Below are 18,847 nucleotides of genomic sequence, written 5' to 3'. Positions count from 1 at the left end.
CGCCCTGATCTGAAGGCAGGCGCTCCACTGCTGAGCCCCCCAGGCATCCCCAGATGTTAGCATTTTAAAAGCCCTGAAGACAGGTCGGTGCCCCCCACCCGAACTCGCCGCGTGAGCGTGCGCAGCTGACCTCTCGCACGGTGTGCAGGCCCGCGTGGGACAGGCTGCGGCCCGTGGTGCTCCCGCACAGCCTCCAGCGTAGACAGGTCCGCGCCACGCCGCTTGCCCGGAAACCCCTCCCCGCGGGTTTGCTTTGGTAGGACCTGAGCGTACCTGACGTGCGGTCGGTCTGCTTACGATGTTTTACCGTAGCTGATGGATTTAATAAAAGCAAATGTTCAATGGTAGTTTGTGGTACTTTCTCGTCTATTCACGAAGTTGTGAGTTGATGATTTTTGTGAAGTGTCTGCAGTGAAAATACCAAAGGTAACTCGAGCTCCGGCACCCGCAGTAGTTCATTCCAAATGAGCCGCCTCTGCCCCGGCGCAGCGCCCTTCACAGGTTCATCACCGAGGGCCGTTGTCGGGAGCCGCGTTCTCTAGTTCGATGGCCCGGTGAGCGCGTACCGGCCCGTCGGCCCGTGGAGCCCGGCCGCGACACCTCGGCGGGGACCGCCGCCTCGAGCCCTCCCTTCTGCTCCTTAGGCATAGTCGGCCTCGCAGCCGCGGCCGGGGGGGTGTGGGGGCGCTGCCCGTCTTCGAGGAGGCACCGCATGGGGCGCTGGGGACAGGCTGGAACGGCAGACTTAGTTCCGCGTGACACGTCGGGTCTCACGCCCTGAGCGGTACACTGGAAACACGAGAGCTGTCGCTAAAGTAGCCTCTAGACTTTTTTCTGAATTCTCTCTGTGTGAGAAAATACCTCGTTACACGATTCTGGGCCTATTCTGGGCAAAAGGGGGTTTGGAGTATGAGTCCTACGTAGCTCATCTTTGGAAACCCACCCGAGCCCCGCGCAGGGCGTCCTCCCTGCTGCGGGGACCAGCGGAGCCGTCCCCTGGTTGATCCCGTCTGGAGTGACCGGCCCCTGCACGCCGTGTGGGGCAGGGGAGACGAGTGCCTCGTGATTCTAAGGTTGCTTGGCATATTTTAAATAAACATGTAATAAAAGCAAATTCTAATAAACTGGTTGTTAATTCCATACTCCACATTGTCCAGGTTTTCACTGTGGGCGAGTGTTCGCCTGTGTTCCAGCCTGTGTGGTGAGCAATCCCACGGGGAAGCTCTGCCTTCTGGGCGGGACCGCCGACGGCTCCCAGCAGCCCCCGGAGCTCCCGGTTTGTCAATGTGAAAATCAGGACCCTCCGTGCGGCCCCCTGGCCGTGCTGCGGGCTGCTTGGCGCCAGCGCTCGTGCCCGCCTGCTGAGCCGCCGCCTGGCACGGCGGTGTCCCTCGAGGAGCTCCTCCACACTGACCTGCTGGCCCCCACGCGTACACGTTTTAGGTCAAATAAGCCAAATGTTGGTTCCATAAACTGTCACCGTGGGCAACTGCACCCAAGTTCCGCCACAGTGTCAGGGGATCGTGCGGAAGCCAGCAGCAGGTCGTGGGGAGGCGCCAGGGGCTCCGGTCCAGTTACTGCTGTGCCAGCCGTGTGCGAGCTCCCTCGGCCGCGGTCACAGGTCATGGCAGTGGGCGTCGTGACGCTACATGGTGGTAAACCTGGCGTGGACTTCCATCACAGGCAGCTTCTAAGCCAGTTAAATTTCTTGTTCCAAACTCTGCTACAAAGATCTCCTTAAAACTTGCCAAATGGGTGACTGATGCCCCAAAGAGACGCGTAAGAAGTGACCCTTTAAGACTTAACTCTCGATGAGAGAACCCCTCTGCTGGGAAACGTGTGACGGACCTGGCCTCCGCAGCAGCCGCCTTAGAACCAGCCCAAGTTCTGGCTTCTGACTGGTCAAAACCCAACATTGTTTTAAGAAGAAAAAAAAAAGTATTTGTTATGCGACATAATTCTAGAAAACGAATACAAAACTCTCATTAATAAAAAATTGAGAGAAGTAGAAAACAGTATGGTGAGTTCACACGAGCGAGTCTTTTTCAGCGGACGAAGAGCGAGTGTGCTAAGTGCTCTCCTGTGTTCCGGGGGTGTCACCCCGCGTCCCGCCCCACGTCCCCCCACCCCCACCCCCACGCTCCACTGCTCCGTGACGGTGCGGGAAGCGCCCTGTGACCGTGCCCTCTGCCTCGCGGGCCTCGTGCCGCTCGTGTCTGTCACGGTCGCATCTTCCGTGGACAGAGGAGAACCCTTAGACGCGGAGCCCGGGTGTCCGACCGCCCTGGTGGGACCCGGGAGCCGACTGGCCAGCCGCCAGCCTGTCCATCTCACTGCGTGTCGCACTGAGACTTGGTGTGACCGAGGCTTTGCCACCACGCCTCCCAGCAGGCGCTGCCGGTGGCGGTCGGCTGATGTTGGTAGGGCGCCGTGAGCACTGGTCTCTGGCCAGCGTGGCGGCCCTTTCTCATTTCTTGCTCCATCCCCTGCCTTGTTCGATTCCAGGCCTTTCCACGGAGAGTCCTCAGCCTTCTCCCTCCACCCGGAAGAGCCCACCGAGCCTGAGCCCCGTGTCTCGGGTGACTCTGGGCCCGGCCAGGCAGGGCTCGTCCCCCCTCCTGAGCCCTGCCCTTAGCGACGCCGGTGGAGTCAGGACGGACGGCGAGGAGGAGCCGAGACACAAGGTGGGCACCGCCCCAGCAGGCGGCTTGCTGCTGGTGGGCCTGGGCTGCAGGGGAGCCTGAGCGGGCAGGGCCGCGTGTGTGCGGGGGGCGCTGGCCCCCAGTGGGATCTGCCCGCAGAGCCACCGCCACCTGGGACTCCCCACTGCCTTGGCACAAGGGTGGGCTTCCTGGTTCACGCAGCGGCGGCTCCTGGCACCTGGGGTTTCAAGCGGGCACGTGGGCCTTGGGGCGCCCTCGGCCTCCACCCTCCCTCCCTCCCCCCATCGTTGGGGGGAGGCCTGGGTGCTGAGGGGTGTGCCCAGGGCCCCCATCTGGGGGCTCACGGCTGAGTGGGTCTGGAAGGAGGTTCAGGTGGGCCGGGGTCCGTGCTGGGGGTGTCGTAGGGGGAAGGGGACGAGTGAGGCGTGTGTGTCCAGGGGGGAGAGGGGAGGCGAGGCCCGCAGGCTCCTCCACGCGCTCAGGGTCGGGAGCGACGGGAGCGACGGCAGCACGGAGGCTGGCGGGGAGGATGGCGCCCGTCACGCAGCCACCTCTGCTCCCCGGGCAGGCGGCTCCACGGCGGGCACCACGGCGGGCACCCGGCCGGGACCAAGGGGGAGGCTTCCCGACGCCTGGGGATCAGCGTGGTTGGAATATCGGGCTGCGGGCTGCGGTGACCCGGCGGCGTCGGTCCCCCTGCGTGGACGGGGTCCCCGAGCAGCGAGCGGGCCACTGGCAGATGGGGGAACACGTTGGCCTGCGTGGGCCTCCTGAAGGGGCCGCCCACGAGGGGAGCCGAGGGCGGGACAGGGCGGGCAAGCTGCGGCGACGGCGGGGGGGCGCCACGAAAGCCCAAGAGCTGCAGCACAGGCTGACGTTTGCACGGCGATTCCTTCAGAAAGAGGAGCGCAGGGCGCCGGGGACTCGGGGCGGAGCGGCTGCCTCGGCCGGGCCCGCCCCACAAGGGGCACATAAAATCTTTCTTAAAAAAATAACACGAGGAAACCTCGTGAGGCGGCTCCGACCCGGTTCCTATTTTTACTCCGAAGGAAACGCCTCGGGCCTCGGGGAGAGCGGGCGGGGCGGCGCCCGCGGGCGCTCACGTCTGTGCTTCTTGCAGGGCCCGGCCGCGGACGAGGCCTACTTCATAGCGAAGGAGATGCTCGCCACGGAACGGACGTACCTGAAGGACTTGGAGGTTCTCACCGTGGTACGAGGGCTCAGCCCTGGGTCCGGCCCCACGCTCCGGGACCTCCCGAGCAGCCGCGCTCGGCCGCCGCCCAGGCGCCTTCTGGCCCGCGACGTAGATTAGCCTCACCGCGTGGCCAAGGCCGGGGCGCTGTGTCGCCACGAGCGTCCGTGGGGAGCCTCCGCTGTGACGAGAGCAGCCGCGGCCAGCGGGGCACAGTGAGGCGCGCCCGCAGGGCCCGGGCCCCGGTCAGCGTCGGCTCTCCCCGCAGTGGTTCCGCAGCGCCGTGCTCGGGGAGGACGCCATGCCCGCGGACCTGATGACCCTGCTCTTCTCCAACATCGACCCCATCTACGACTTCCACAGACGCTTCCTGCGCGAGCTGGAGCAGAGGCTGGCGCTCTGGTAACACCCGCCCGCCCGGGAGCTCCACCCCGGCCCGCCGGGCCGCGTCCCTGTCCCCAGGAACGTCCAGCTCCAGAAACTAATTCACGAGCGCCATTGTCCCACTCACGTCTATGCGGGAGGAGTAAGCCTGTAGGAGCGCTTGGTTCATCCTGTCCCCCGAGAGAGAAGGAAGTTGGAGGCAGGGACCCCTTTTTCGCTGTCGCTGTCCCTCTGCCGTCTGTCAGGTGGTCCAGGGGTTACCACCGTTCCTGTCAGACGCGGGCCTTCCGGGCCAGCCGTCCCACTGCCTCTGTGGCCGTGGCTGGGGCAGCCGGGCACGTGAGCACCCTCAGCACGGCGCGCGCTCTAACAAGCCTTTGACCGCAGTCTCCCTCTCTGCTCCAGGGAAGGGTCTTCCCACACCCGTGCCACAGCCGGTCACCAACGAATCGGGGACATCCTGCGCAGGAACATGCATCAGTTAAAGGTAGCGTGGGTTGGTGCGACGACTCCGCAGCTGACAGTGCAACCTCGGCATTCCCCTCGGGACAGCGCCCCCGTCAGGGTCGTGTTTCCCTCAGGACAGCGTTGCTCCCCCAGAGCAGATTTTCTCGTTAGGACAGTGTCCCCCTCAGGACAGCGTTGTCCCCAGAGCAGTTTTCTCCTCAGGACAGGGTCTCCCCTCAGGACAGCGTCCCCCTCAGGATAGTGTTGTCCCCAGAGCAGTTTTCTCTTCAGGACAGGGTCTCCCCTCAGGACAGCGTCCCCCTCAGGACAGCGTCCCCCTCAGAGCAGTTTTCTCTTCAGGACAGGGTCTCCCCTCAGGACAGCGTCCCCCTCAGGACAGCGTCCCCCTCAGGATAGCGTTGTCCCCAGAGCAGTTTTCTCTTCAGGACAGGGTCTCTCCTCAGGACAGCGTCCCCCTCAGGATAGCGTTGTCCCCAGAGCAGTTTTCTCTTCAGGACAGGGTCTCCCCTCAGGACAGCGTCCCCCTCAGGATAGCGTTGTCCCCAGAGCAGTTTTCTCCTCAGGACAGGGTCTCCCCTCAGGACAGCGTCCCCCTCAGGATAGCGTTGTCCCCAGAGCAGTTTTCTCTTCAGGACAGGGTCTCTCCTCAGGACAGCGTCCCCCTCAGGATAGCGTTGTCCCCAGAGCAGTTTTCTCCTCAGGACAGGGTCTCCCCTCAGGACAGCGTCCCCCTCAGGATAGCATTGTCCCCAGAGCAGTTTTCTCCTCAGGACAGTGTCTCCCCTCAGGACAGCGTCCCCCTCAGGATAGTGTTGTCCCCAGAGCAGTTTTCTCTTCAGGACAGGGTCTCTCCTCAGGACAGGGTCTCCCCTCAGGACAGCGTCCCCCTCAGGATAGCGTTGTCCCCAGAGCAGTGTTCTCCTCAGGACAATGTGCCCCATCAGGTCAGCACGTCCCTCAGGTCAGCGTCTCCCTCAGGACAGCCTTACCTACAGGACAGCATTGCTCCACCAGAGCATTTTTTTTCCCTCAGGACAGTGTTCCCCCTAGGACAACCTTGCCCTCAGGGAGGCATTTCCATCAGAGCAGTTTTCTCTTCGGGAGGAGTGTCCCCCTCAGGACAGTGTTATGTTCAGAGCAGTTTTCTCTTCAGGACAGCATCCCCCTCAGGACACTGTTCCCTTCAGGATAGCGTTGCTGCCCCAGAGCAGTTTTCTCCTCAGGATGGTGTCCTCCTTGGGACAACATCCCCCTCAGGACAGTATCCCCCTCAGACAGCACTGATCTCCCAGAGTAGTTTTCTCCTCAGGACAGCATCCCCCTCAGAAGTGTCCCCCTCAGACAGCGTTACTCCCCCAGAACAGTTTTCTCCTCAGGACAGTGTTCCCCTCAGGACAAAGTTACCCCTCAAGACAGTGTCCCCCTCAGGACCCCGTTGCTCCCCCAGAGCAAGTTTTCACCTCAGGACAGCACTACCCTCAGGACAGTGTTCCCCCTGGGACAACATTCCCCTCAGGACAGCACCCCCCTCGGGTCAGGGTCTCCCCTCAGGACAGTGTTCCCTGCAGGACAGCAGTGCTCCCCCAGAGCAGTTTTTCCTCAGAGGACAGGGTCCTCCTCCCAAGAGCGTGCCCCCAAAGGCAGTCTGACCCTCACAGTGGTGTTCCCCTCAGAGCAGCATTCTGCCCAGGACAGTCTCCCTCACAGGGGCCCCTCCTTCAGGACAGAGTTCTCCCAGGAACCACATAGGCGTAGGGCCGGCTTCTCAGGGTTCCCCGCAGGTCACCGCTCCGACGGGGACAGCTTTTCCCTGAGGCCTGCGTCCAACGGGACTGTGAGCGGCAACACGGGGGTCCCCTGGGTGGAGCCTCCCCCTCAGCACAGCGTTTCCCTCAGGACAGCGTGAGGGGGTAGCACGTTGCGGGCTCACAGTCCCGACGCCTGCTCCTCCGTGAGCCGCGATGGGACGTCCGCCTGCGCCGCCCACGCCGCGTGCAGTTGCCGCCGCCCCTGCCGGGCTCAGTGGCCGCGCGATGCTGGTGTTGGGGTTTGTGTCCGCAGCCCTGCGGGCTCCTCGGGGACAGGGGCCGCGGGGCCCTCCCGCCAGGACCAGGCGTCGCGGGGTCGCCCGCGAGGGCCTGGCTGTGGCTGGGCGACCCCGGGCAGCCCCGCCCCGCGCAGCCTGTGCCGCCTCCGCCTTGGTGCCGGCCCCGCAGGAGCGCGCGCGAGGCTCCTTCTCAGCCAGGGGCGCGTCAGCGCTTCTCTCCACGGCGGCTGCGCGGTTTAGAATCCAAGTCCCCCAGGTGCTGCAGACGGTCGCCCCCAGATGCCGCGCGTGACGTCTGTAAAACAAACGGACCAAAGTCGAAAGCCCCGGGAGGTGGGGAGGGGCTGGGCGCTCGCGCCGCAGTGCGCGGAGTCTGCGCCCCGAGCTGGGCTGCAAGGACGCGGGGGGGGGGGGGGGGGGGGGGCTCCCGCCCGGGGCCGCGCCCCTTGGCTCTCCGCTGGCGCGTGACACCCCCGTGTGCGCCCGCAGGACCTCACCAGCTGCTTCCAGAGGCACGACGAGGTCCTGAGCGAGCTGGAGAAGGCGGCGCGGCGCGGCGGGAAGCTGGCGGCCGCGTGCAGGGCCTTCGAGCGCCAGAGGGTCTGCTACCTGCCCCTGGGCGCCTTCCTGCTGAAGCCCGCCCAGCGCCTGCTGCACTACCGCCTGCTGCTCGGCCGGCTGTGCCCCCTGCTGGCGCCCGCGCACCCCGACTCCGCGGACTGCCGGGGTGAGCGGGGAGCAGGGCTGCCAGGCTGGGCCGGCGGGGGCCGGTCGCTCTGTGCTTCGCTCCAGCCTCCGGGCCGGGCCGCGCATACCGCCCCGGGAGGTCCCGGGAGTCCTCCCGCTGCCCCACCCCCGGGAACCACCAGGCGAGGGCAGTGGCTCCGAGCGACCTGCGGGCCGCAGACATTTCCGTTCTCAGAGCCTCGCCTCTAAAACAAACCCTCGGGCCGGGGTGGCCTGTCGGTCCCCCAGGCCCGGAAGGGAGCAGCGGGGTTCGTGGTGGGCCGTCTGGCGGGGACGCCCTCCTCCATCCTCCTCGCGTGTGTTTCCCGGTTGCTGGAGGAGGACGGGCTGGCTCCGCGGTGGAGCATCTGCCTTCGGCTTAGGTTACAGTCTCAGGGTCCCGGGGTCCCGGGGTCGAGCCCCGTGTCGGGCTCCCGGCTCAGTGGGGGTCTCCTTCCCCCTCACCCCTGCTCAGGCTCACTCGCTCTCTCAGATAAAACCTTTGAATAAGTAAGAGGACAGCTCCTGTCACAGAGGCGTGGGTGGGGTGGCCCATGCCCACCTGCCCGCGCCTGTGCTGAGGGGCCTCTCCCCACAGACGCCCTCCAGGCCATCACAGAGGTGACGTCCGCACTCCAGCACAGCCTCGCCCGGCTGGAGAACCTCCAGAAGCTGACGGAGCTGCAGCGGGACTTGGTCGGCATAGACAACCTCGTCACCCCAGGCAGGGTGAGTGACTTGAAGAGAGTTTTGTGAGACGGTCGCTTCATCGCTTGGTGCTGGTGTGGACGAGGTGTGGGGTCGGTTTCTGATGTCCGGGGTCGCAGCTCAGCACCTGTACGTGACCCCGCACCATCTAATCCCACCACCTGTGTCACCCCACCCCACCCTGTGACCTCAGTGTGTCCTCCAGAGTTTAGCGTCTGTTTCTTGGCCTCTTTTCTTCCTTGGTTCGTTTGTTTCATTTCTCAAGTCCACACGTGAGTGAGGTCACATGGCGTGTCTTTCTCTGACTGGCTTATGTTCCTTGGCGTCGCCCTCCGGATCCGTCAGTGGTGACGCAGGTAGCGAGGTGCCATCTAATGGCTGAACAGTGTTCCACCGTGCACACTGCACACCTTCCTCCCCTCCTCCCGCCGGACGCCCGGCTGCTGTGGGTAACGCGGCCATAAACGTAGGGGTGCAGGGGCCTTTTCAAATCAGTGGTTTTTTCAAGGTTGGGGGGGAAATACCAGCAGGGTGATCACCGGATCACGCGGTCCTTCTATTTTGAACTTTTTGAGGAACACCCAGCCTTTCTCCAGGGGGCTGCACCAGGCTGCGTCCCCCCAACACGCCCGAGGGCTCCCCTTCTCCACATCCTCGCCGACACCTGTCGCCTCTCGTGTTGGGACTTTAGCCGTCCTGACAGGTGCGGAGCGACGGCTCGTAAGGTCTCGGTCTGCGTCCCTGATGCTGAGCGATGCTGAGCATCTTCTCGGGCGTCTGTTGGCCTTCCGGGGGTCTTCTTTGGAGAAACGTCTCTTCCTGTCTTTTGGCCATCTTTAATCGGATTATTGGGTTTTTCGGTGTGGGGTTGCAGAAGTTCTTTGTGCACCTGGATGCCGACCCTTTATCAGACCGGTCACTTGCTAACACCCCCCCCCCCCCCCCCCGCCGTTCCCTTCCCTGTGTGGAAGCCTGTGCTGATGAAGCCCCAGAAGTTTCTTTTTGCTTCTGTCTCCCTCGTCTCAAGAGAGCCATCTAGAAAGATGCTGCTAAGGCTGACGTCAGAGAGGTTGCAGCCTGCGTTCTCTAGGATTTTTATGGCTCGGGTCTCACATGTAGGTCTTTAATACACTTTGAATTTATTTTTCTGTTTGTGTGAGAAAGTGGCCCCGGTCCATTCTCCTGCACGTGGCCGTCCAGGTTCCCAGCACACTTGTTGAAGAGACTCTTCATCGCGTCGCACATTCTTGCTTCTGTTGTCAAAGATTAGTTGACCGTACAACTGTGGGCTTATTTCTGGGTTTTCGATTGTGCTCTGTTGCTGTCTGGCCATCTCCGCGGCCGGGCCACACTGGGCCGGGCCACACCGATCACCGCGACGCTGCGGTGTAGCTCGCAACCTGGGGTCGTGCTGCCTCCGGCCTTGTTCTTTTTCGCATCATTGCTTGTGACTAAGACCTTAGTGACCTAGCACAGGATTCACGGCGCCGTCGGTGGTCTCCAGTGCATCTACAAGGCTGTGCCATCATCACCAGTAATGACGGGGGTTTTCAGCCCCCCAGAAAGAAACCCTTTCTCTCTTAAGCCACTCCCCGTCCCCCTCCCCGGTCTATGGCAGCTACTAGTCCACTGCCGGCGGATTTGCCTCCTCTGGGCCTTTCCTGTAAGCGGAATCACCACGTGGCCTTTCGTGTCTGGCTTCTTTCGCTGAGCATCCCTTTCCAGATCCATGCTGTATAGGTCAGCACCTCCTTTTTGTGGCTGAATCCGTTCCATCCTATTCACTTCCCAGAATAGGATTTGCCAATATGTCCTCCCATGTGGGTTTTTTCACTCTCTCGGTGGTATCGTTGACAACATAGAAGCTTTATTTCTATGAAGTCAAATGTATCTATTTTCTCTCGGGTCGCTGGTGCTGTAGGCGTCACAGCTGACATGCCACTGCCTGGTCCACAGTACGACGATTTACCTCTGTGCTGTTTTCTTCCAGGAACTTTGTATGTTTCAGCTCCAGACTCCGTGTATCCCGCCATGTGCTGGCGAACGTACGCTGGGCTGCTCCCCTTTGACGTGATTGTGCGCCGTGCTGCTGTGCGCATCTGTCCTTAAGTGAACGTGTGCTTTCAGGTCTCCTGGTAGATGGACTGGAACTGCTGGGTCACAGGGTAACGGCGTTTGACATTTTGAGAAACTGCCAGTTTTCCAAAGTTACTAGGTAATTGTACATTCCCACCAGGAGCGCGTTGGGATTCTGGTTCCTCCATATCTTATCCCTTTGAGCCATCGTGGCGGTGGTGGTCAGTGGTATCTCACTGTGGCCGTGATTTGCACTTCTCAGATGGCCAACGGCATGTTTTTTGTCGTGTGTGTGTTTATCAGCCACTTGTGCGCCTTCTTTGGAGAATTGCCTATTTAGATCCTTTGCCCACCTTTTAATTGTTGCCTTTTTGCTGTTGTGAGATTCTTTCTTTCCTGGAGAGAAAAGAGAAATCCACTTACCAGAACAGGATTCGTAAATAGGTCCTCCCATTTTGTGAGTCATTTTTTCACTTTTTTTTCCATTCTGATTTTTCTTTTAAGATTTTATTTATGCATGAGAGACACAGAAAGAGAGGCAGAGGCAGAGGGAGAAGGCTCCATGCAGGGAGCCCGATGTGGGACTCGATCCCGGATCCCAGGATCACACCCTGAGCCCAAAAGCAGATGCTCAACCACTGAGCCACCCAGGCATCTCCATTCATTTTTGTTTTTAGTTTCTTGTTTTTTCATTTTCTCAATGGTATCATTGACAACACAAGTTTTTTTGTTTGTTTTTATGAAGTCAAATTTACCTATTTTCTCTTGGGTTGCTTGTGCTTTAGGTGTCACAGCTGACATGTCACTGCCTGGTCCATGGAATGACAATTTACCTCTGTGTTTTCTTCTAGAAACTTCGTATGTTTCAGCTCTCATGTTTAGATTTGGTCCCTTTGTAGTTCACTCTTGTGTGGAGTGAGGTAGGGTTTCCACTTCATTTTATCCCACGTGATATCCTGTGTTCCCAGCACCATTTGTTGAACTGTCACAGACACAGATGTGCAAGGTTTTCAACTCTCAATCCTATTCCACGGATCTACACGTCTACACTGCTTACTTTGTCACTAATGCCTTTTGCTCTGAACTCAGTACTGTCAACATTAGGAAACCATTTTAAGGGTTGCATGGGGATGTTTCCTGTTTCAACACAAACATACATGTATTAGAACATGGCTGTGTAAGTCGTGTTTCCACGTTAGCCTTGTTACAGAGTGAGGGTCGTGAGCTCAAAGAAGTGAGCTCCACTGAGATGTACAGGAAGGTTCTGACCTCCCGGAGTTAGGGCTTTGGTTGGGTGCCAGCATAGCTCCATTTCATTTCCCTCTTTGACCACGGGGCTCCGAGTGGAGCTGCTGGCCGGGAGCCCCCAGAGATCGACAGGGCTCTCGTGCAGGCGGCTTCTCCTAGCATCCCACCCCGTGTTGTAGACGGCGGCCCCAGGGAATCGTCACGAAGGGGACAAGGAGAGCAGGGGTCAGTGGGCTCTCCATGTGGCCCGGGCAGGTGGCTCCACCTTCGTGACATAGATGGTCTTGGGGCAACAAGAGGACTGGCGTCAGGGGCCTGGCCCAGTGCTTGCATGAAGTAGCTGGTATGACACTTGCTGCCTTCGTTGTTTTTAGCTGAACTCTCTAAAGTCCCATCTTTATAACCCAGGGCCCCCAGGCTCCCTGTTAAATACGTGCGTCAGGCCAAGACAGGAACCACGCTAGTTACGGGAGCAGAGGAATTTAAGAACGAGGGCTGCTAACTAGGAAGGAAGCTGATGATGAGGTACCAAAGCATAAGAACCAGGAAACAGCTGGGGCAGAGTGCAGGTGCTGCCAAGGGGGACCCACGGCATGGCAGGGGGCAGGGGGCACCCACGGGCCCGGGACATGCTCCCCTGAAGACAGGGCTGCTGCCCCCAGTCCTCAGGTCTGGGGGTGGGTGGAGCCCACTCACCCTCGGCCAAAGAGCAGGGTCTGGCACCGAAGCCGCAGACATGAGCTAGTGCGGGCCCGGCCCATCGGGGGGCGGCCTCGGTGCCTGGTGCTGGGGGGCGCCCCCAACTCCACCTTGCCCGCAGGCTTCTGTGAAGTTCTCCTTTAGATGCCTTCACTCGGTCCACTTGAGGGGGGTGTCCTCTGGCGAGTCCTCAGGGTATGAATCTCCTGCGCCTCCTGGAGCCCTGCCCCCACGTCATCGTGCAGGGCTGCAAAGCCTCTGGCTCTGGGAGGGGCTGCGTGCCAGCGCCCACGAACTGCCGTCAGGGCTGATGAGGACCCACGAGGACCCGTGCACCCTCCTCCCTGCCGTTCTCCAGCTGCTCTGGTCCAAGTTTTCTCAAAGCTGAGCTCAGAGATCCCCGTGCCCGAACCTCAGGGCTGCTTCACTGGAAGGCTCTCAGCAGCCCTGTGGCGACACGGGGCGACCGCGGACGGCCAGCAGGAGGGAAGAGGCTGGCAGGGAGGGCATGGAGCGTTCCGGGTGGGGAGGGGCACCGTCGGAGGGTTGCACGGGGCCTGCGAGGGGTTCGTCTGAGAGGCTCAGAGAAGCAGAAATGGTGACGTGAGCCTGGCCCTCAGCCCCGCCCGCACGCCACCCGTGGACGCGGCCTTGGACTGGCACCAAAGGGCCTCGTCGCTCTGTTGCAGGAGTTCATCCGCGAGGGGTGCCTTCACAAGCTCACCAAGAAGGGCCTGCAGCAGAGGATGTTCTTTCTGGTACGTGGCACGGGTGTGGCTCTGTTGGGGGAGCCGGTGCTGGGGTCCAGCAAGCAGCCCCACGTGAGAGAGGAGCCCGGGGGGACCCCAGAAAGCAGTTGGGTGAGGCACCCCCTGCCTCGGCGTCCCGGGCACGGTCTGCAGAACCGTCAGCCAGGAGACAGGAGAGCCCAAGTCCCTGCCGCTGCAGGAACGTCGTGCTGGGCACTGGCTGTGCCGTGGAGCGCGGAGGCCCTCCCGGCATCAGCTCCCTTCCTCGCGCCTGAGCCGTCAGCCACGATGCCCCACCGCCTCGCCCTGGTGGGCGCTGGGCACTGGCCCTGGAGACTGGCCACTCCTGGGTTACTAGCTCCCTGCCGTCAAAATTTTTTTTAAGTTTTTTTTTTTCTTTTTTTAAGATTTTATTTATTTACTTGAGACAGAGAGAGAGAGAGAGAGAGAGAGAGAGAAGCAGAGACACAGGCAGAGGGAGAAGCAGGCTCCCTGCAGGGGCCCTGACGCGGGACTCGATCCCAGGACCCTGGGTCATGCCCTGGGCTGAAGGTGGAGCTAAACCACTGAGCCCCCCAGGGATCCCTTAAGTTTTTCAAAGAGATGTATGTATTTATTTGAGAGGCAGAGGGGGGGAGCATGGAGTGGAGGGACAGAGGGAGACGGAGAGACAAACCTAAGCGCTCCGTGCTGAGCCACATGGGACTCAGTCTCACGCCCCTGAGATCATGACCTGAGCTGGGACCAACGACCGTTGGACACGGACACGTGTCACCTGTTTGTGAACTCTGTGTGATCAGGCCTCCCGTCTAGTTCTCAGACGTGCTGCTGTACACGAGCAGAGGAGTCACGGGCACCAGCCGCTTCCGGATCCGGGGCCGCCTCCCACTCCGCGGCATGCTGGTGAGTGCTTGGGCGCCGTCGCGGTCACCGTTCTTGGTGTCCACGCCCGGCCTGCAGCGGGTGGCGCCCTCTCACACCCTCTCAGGCGTCAGGCCCGGCCCACCCTGCGTGTAAAGACCCCAGCTGGGCGCCCGCGGGAGGGAGGGAGGGAGCGGACACAGCTCTTGAAAGTGAAACCTGAACCACTAAAGACTGCAGAGCCTTTCTGTTCCTGGGCTCGTATCTGACTCATCCCCGCAGTCATGTTCCCCTCACGTCAGCCTCCCCGTCGTTGCACACACACACACACACACACACACACACACACACCCCTTCCAACGGTAGGTGGCGCCACCACTGAGGAGCCGCTGGTTACGGTTCAGAGCCAGGCTCGGGGCCTCCTCTGTGCTGTGAGCTGGCTGCGGGTCACCTTGCATCGGCACCACCGTCACGTCACCGTAGCAGGCCTGGGCCCTCCGCGGCCCTGTCGCTCAGCGCGCCCTCTGTCCACACGACATGCTGTCAGCACGCTCACGGCCCCCATCACGGCCTCAGTCGCTCCAGCCTCACCCCTGCGGCCAGTTTGCACGGCCCCACAGACCCCACTGGAGGTCGCGGACCCTGCTCCACACACTGACTCACCCCGCGTGTGCCCTCGACTGTAAGCCCGCGCTCGGCCTGGGCCCACCTGCCACAGCAGCAAAGACAGGCGGACAGGTTTTTGCCACAGGAACGTGCTGTGGGTCCAGGACGTGTCAGGACAGCCTCCTGTCCGGGTGTCAGGGGGTCGGACCCCACTCTGCTGTCACACTTGGCCAGTCTGCCTCAATTTCCACCCCTTCCATTCTCGCCCCCCACCACGTTCTCGGGGCCATCCCACCTTCCACTGGGCACCCGAGCCATCGGCACAAAGGGGCCTGTTTGCGTGACCGCCCCTGCCACACCGGAAGCACACCCCGCTGGTTTGAAATACTTTTACAAATTGTATTTTCATCGTAGAAAACACTGAAAACATAAAATAAGAGTCATCCATGACTGTCGCCCCCAGTAACACACATTGTGGGCACTTTGCACTGCGCCCTTCTGGCCTCGCAGGTGTTAGACTGGGGGCGGGACCCCTCGGGCCTCCCGTTCACTGTGCTGCTGCTGCTCAGGTCGGCCCCTGATCCCCGCCATCCCTTGCGACACAGAGATGCGCGGTGGGCAGGCAGGGCACACACCAGCTTTCCTCAGTTTCCCTGCACCAGACACTTTGGCTCCATTTCGTTTTTCAGAGTCAGGAGCATCCCCGCGGGACCTCGTCCTACACTCCTCCCTGTACCCAGCACAGCGCCCGGGGGCCGGGCACACGCACCTCTAGGGCTCCGGGTAGGGCACCCGCCCGGTAGAGCCTCTGCCCACCCCCCGCGGCCCCGTGAGGGGCTCAGCCAGAGACGTTGGGGAGGCTGACGGGGCCGCCCCTGCGATGGCACAACTGTGCCTGTCACCTAGCCTCTACCAATGCCCGTCTGTAGGTGCCAGCCGCGCTTGGGGCCATAGGTACGATCCCCAGTTAGTGATTCCTTTTTACTTTTCCTGCAGTCTTCTTTTGTGGGATTGACACGGCACCGGACAGGTGCCCCTGGGCTGGCGCCTAGGGACGGGGTAAATTCAGCCGTGTGCTGCCGCCCGGGGTGCCCATCCTGAGTGTGGGTCTCCCTGCCCGCGCACCGTCACGTTGGCCCCGGTTCCACTTTCCAACTCACGAGCCGCCTCCACGAGGCCCCGTGGGGGTGGCTGGACTCCTGCCGACGTGTGGGGCCCCTTCTGGCCTCCCATTCCGTTCCCCTGCGCCAGGCAGCAGCAGGCCTCGCCCGGGGCCGTGTCTCCTGTCCAGTCACCGTGTGGCTGCCGCGGCACGTCCCTGAGCCGTCGTCCTCCATAGAAGGCCCCTTGCTACGCTCCAGTGTTTAGTTCTTCCACATAAACTCAGGAATCACTGGGACAGATCCCCTCAAACCCGCCTGGACTCCTGCGGTCACATTGGGGTCACGTGCTACCTTGGGGTGACGAAGGGGAACGTCTGCACGACCTGGTCTCACCACCCACGCTCCCGCTCATCTCTGGTCTTCTGTGTCCATGAGGCTCCGCGCAGGCCGACCTTCCGCGGGGGCGTCCGTTGGCCTCGCCCCAAACTCCGCAGGGCAGCAGCATGCCCGCCGCGCCTCCAGTGCCCCCTGGAGCTGCGGGCAGACGTCCCCAGTGTTGCGGGAAGGCGCGGCCGCACGTCGCCCGAGACCCGGGGCAGGCGGGGCCGTGGTCCGAGGTCCCCCTCGGCTGGCTGCGGGCTTGCTTAGGCAGCGTTTTCCTGGGAGTCCCCTCAGTTCTCCACCTCGATCGGTCACGTAGGGTGTTTTTGGCTCGGAAGTTCCGGTACCAGGTTTATAAAGTGAATTGTCCGGTTCTCTTTTCAATAATGAAAATGCTCAATATTTTTTCCTGTGCTTGACTTTCAGCTAATAGTGCTGGACCCACCGGTGAGTAGTGGGGTGCCCTGAGGCCCAGGGCTCACCCCCCGGGTGGCAGGTGCCACGGCGTGGGGGTCCCCATGCCTCTGGTAGCCCCTCGTAGTCAGCGTAGACCTGCACAGGGCTCCCAGGGACCGTGTCGCGCTGCCAGCGGCGGTCGCGCTGGCCCCACCCTCACCTTCGCCCCGATGCTCACCTCTTCTCACCACAGGTAGAAGAAGGCGAGCGTGAACGCTCCGTTCCGCACTGTTTCACCATCTGTGCAGCTCAGAAAACGATCGTGGTGGCAGCCAGGTAAGAGCCTTCCCCGTCCGCCCCGGCCCCGGGCGTGCCACCCACGGGCTTCAGCGGCGGGACCGCGGGAGCAGCTTCTCCTTTGGTGGGCGGCTTGTGACCGTTGAGAACGTCCCCAGGCGCAGCCAGGGTGCCGCCGCTGCCCCCCGGCACCCTGCCCCCCCCAGCGGGCCTGTAACTGCGCAGCAACCACTTTGCCCAGGTCACAGCAGGTGGGAAGGGGGCCTGAGCTCCAGGGTGCGCCGCGGCTCCGTGTCTCCCCCGTGGGAGCTGGGGGCCTCCTGGGTGGGTGTCTGGCCCTCGCCTCCCATCCTGCCGCATCCCAGCTGAGGGCAGAGCATGCAGACACGAGCGCCCCGGGGCAGCAGGACGGACAGGAACCAGCCTTGCATCTCAGCCCTGCCCCTTGAGTCCTCGCTTGGGCGTCAGCCACCCTCACAGACGTCCCGTTCCGGCGGAGGGGCCTCGGGGGCTGGACCAGGCACTCTGACTGGGCGCAGGCACAGCGAGGAGCCCCTGGGGGCCCGGAGCCGCCTCTGAGCCTTGGCCCTCCCCCCAGCACCCGCCTGGAAAAGGAGAAGTGGATGCGTGACCTGAACGACGCCATCGACGTGGCCAAGAGCGGGAGTGACCTCTCCCTGGTGCTGCCGGGCAGCGTGCCGTGCGTGCCTCCCTACAGTGAGTTCTGGCCAAGGCACCCCCGAGGGCACCCCGACTGCACCTAAGCAAGCTTCTCTACCAATCCTGTTCTTGGGGGGGAGCGAGTGGGGAGGGGTAGGGGGCAAATTCAGGAATCCCCGACTCCTCAGGGAGCACACCCTGAGACCAGGGCCTGAGCCGCCGGGCGCCCCCGCAAACCCGTGTCCTGGGTCCCAGGCCGCCTCCAGCCGCGTGCTCCCCAACACAAGGAACATCCTGGGCCCTGGGGGGCAGGAGGGCCTGCGCGCTCCTCTGCAGCTGCAGCGGGGGGTTTACCGTCCTCTGACCTGGTGCCCAGGGCGCCACTGCCTCTGAGCAGAGGCCTCACTCCTCCCAGGGTCCTCGGAGGCGGCCTCTCTGGAGCAAGAGGCAGAAGAGGCTGGGGGCCCCCACGGCTCCCTGGAGGGGCAGGGCCAGCGCCGGGCCAACACCACGGTCCACGTGTGCTGGTACCGCAACACCAGCGTCTCCAGAGCCGACCACAGCGCGGCTGTCGAGGTACGGCTGCCGTGCACACCCTCCTGCCTGAGGGTCCCCGGGGCGGGGGGGGGGGGGGGGGGGACACCAGTCAGGCAAGTCCCCTCGAGCAGCGCAGCCCAGGGGCCACCAGGAGCCCTGAGGCGTGTGTGGAGGTGCCGGGACCCTGGGAGTCCGCTCCTGTCACCTAGAGGAGCCATTTTGGGCTCCGGGCCTTTGGCCCTCGGGCTGCTGCCACTGCGTGGTGTCTGCGCGCCGGTGATGGCCTGGGATGAAGCCACAGAGCCAGGGGAGGAGGCCGTCAGAGCCGCGGGCTCACCAGGCCACTCGTGGGCATCAGCACGGACACGGGCCCGTGTGCCTGGTCCCAGGGAGGGTCCCAAGGAGAGCAGGCCCCGCCCCCCTGACCCTGCCTGCATGGGGCGGGGGGGTCGTCAGAGCTGCGTTCGCTTGGCCCACGCGGTCGGCCATAGTCGTGGCCGAGTGTGTGTAAATCTGGAAAAGGAACGTAGCTCCTCATACTTAGAGCCTGGCCTTCAGTGCCAGCGTCTGCTGGCCGCTGCGCATCCTGGGAGCAGAGCGGCTGTGGCGCCCCAGTCAGCCGCTTTTTCTTTCCCTGTAGAATCAGCTTTCGGGTTACCTGCTGAGAAAATTCAAGAACAGTAGCGGCTGGCAGAAGCTCTGGGTGGTCTTTACCAACTTCTGTTTGTTCTTCTACAAGACTCATCAGGTAGGGGTGCTCCGTGGGCTCCCTGGGCCGGGCTGGGGGCGGGGGAGCGGCTGCACAGCCCCGTGCCACCTCGCAGGATGACCACCCCCTGGCCAGCCTCCCGCTGCTGGGCTACAGCGTCAGTGTCCCTGAGGAGGCCGACGGCGTCCGCAAGGAGCATGTCTTCAAGCTCCAGTTCAAGTCCCACGTCTACTTCTTCCGGGCTGAGAGCAAGTACACGTTCGAGAGGTAAGCCTGGGCCAGTGGCCTGGTCTGCTGCCGAGGGCGCGGGAGGACAGCGCTGCTTCCAGGGTTCTCC

At 62.4% G+C, this 18,847-nt stretch overlaps 1 protein-coding gene across 5 annotated transcripts in view; it reads left to right on the top strand.

Moving 5' to 3' along the window:
* FARP2 (FERM, ARH/RhoGEF and pleckstrin domain protein 2) overlaps positions 1 to 18,847 on the top strand; it is a 96,373-nt gene that overhangs the window by 75,429 nt on the left and 2,097 nt on the right. For 4 of the 5 annotated variants that reach the window (XM_072718913.1, XM_072718912.1, XM_072718914.1 and 1 more), the window contains 13 exons: positions 2,506 to 2,684; positions 3,784 to 3,873; positions 4,124 to 4,257; positions 4,645 to 4,726; positions 7,244 to 7,481; positions 8,079 to 8,209; positions 12,901 to 12,969; positions 13,774 to 13,863; positions 16,561 to 16,643; positions 17,203 to 17,321; positions 17,680 to 17,840; positions 18,442 to 18,549; positions 18,626 to 18,777. In XM_072718913.1, coding sequence (XP_072575014.1) covers positions 2,506 to 2,684; positions 3,784 to 3,873; positions 4,124 to 4,257; positions 4,645 to 4,726; positions 7,244 to 7,481; positions 8,079 to 8,209; positions 12,901 to 12,969; positions 13,774 to 13,863; positions 16,561 to 16,643; positions 17,203 to 17,321; positions 17,680 to 17,840; positions 18,442 to 18,549; positions 18,626 to 18,777 — 1,636 coding nt within the window. Of the gene's footprint in view, positions 1 to 2,505; positions 2,685 to 3,783; positions 3,874 to 4,123; positions 4,258 to 4,644; positions 4,727 to 7,243; positions 7,482 to 8,078; positions 8,210 to 12,900; positions 12,970 to 13,773; positions 13,864 to 16,560; positions 16,644 to 17,202; positions 17,379 to 17,679; positions 17,841 to 18,441; positions 18,550 to 18,625; positions 18,778 to 18,847 lie in introns of those variants that run through there. The other variant, XM_072718915.1, reaches the window with a different exon arrangement.

Source organism: Vulpes vulpes, chromosome 9, assembly GCF_048418805.1.
Source record: "Vulpes vulpes isolate BD-2025 chromosome 9, VulVul3, whole genome shotgun sequence".
In the NCBI taxonomy this organism is placed as follows: domain Eukaryota; kingdom Metazoa; phylum Chordata; class Mammalia; order Carnivora; family Canidae; genus Vulpes; species Vulpes vulpes.
This window is presented reverse-complemented; position numbering and strand designations above follow the sequence as displayed.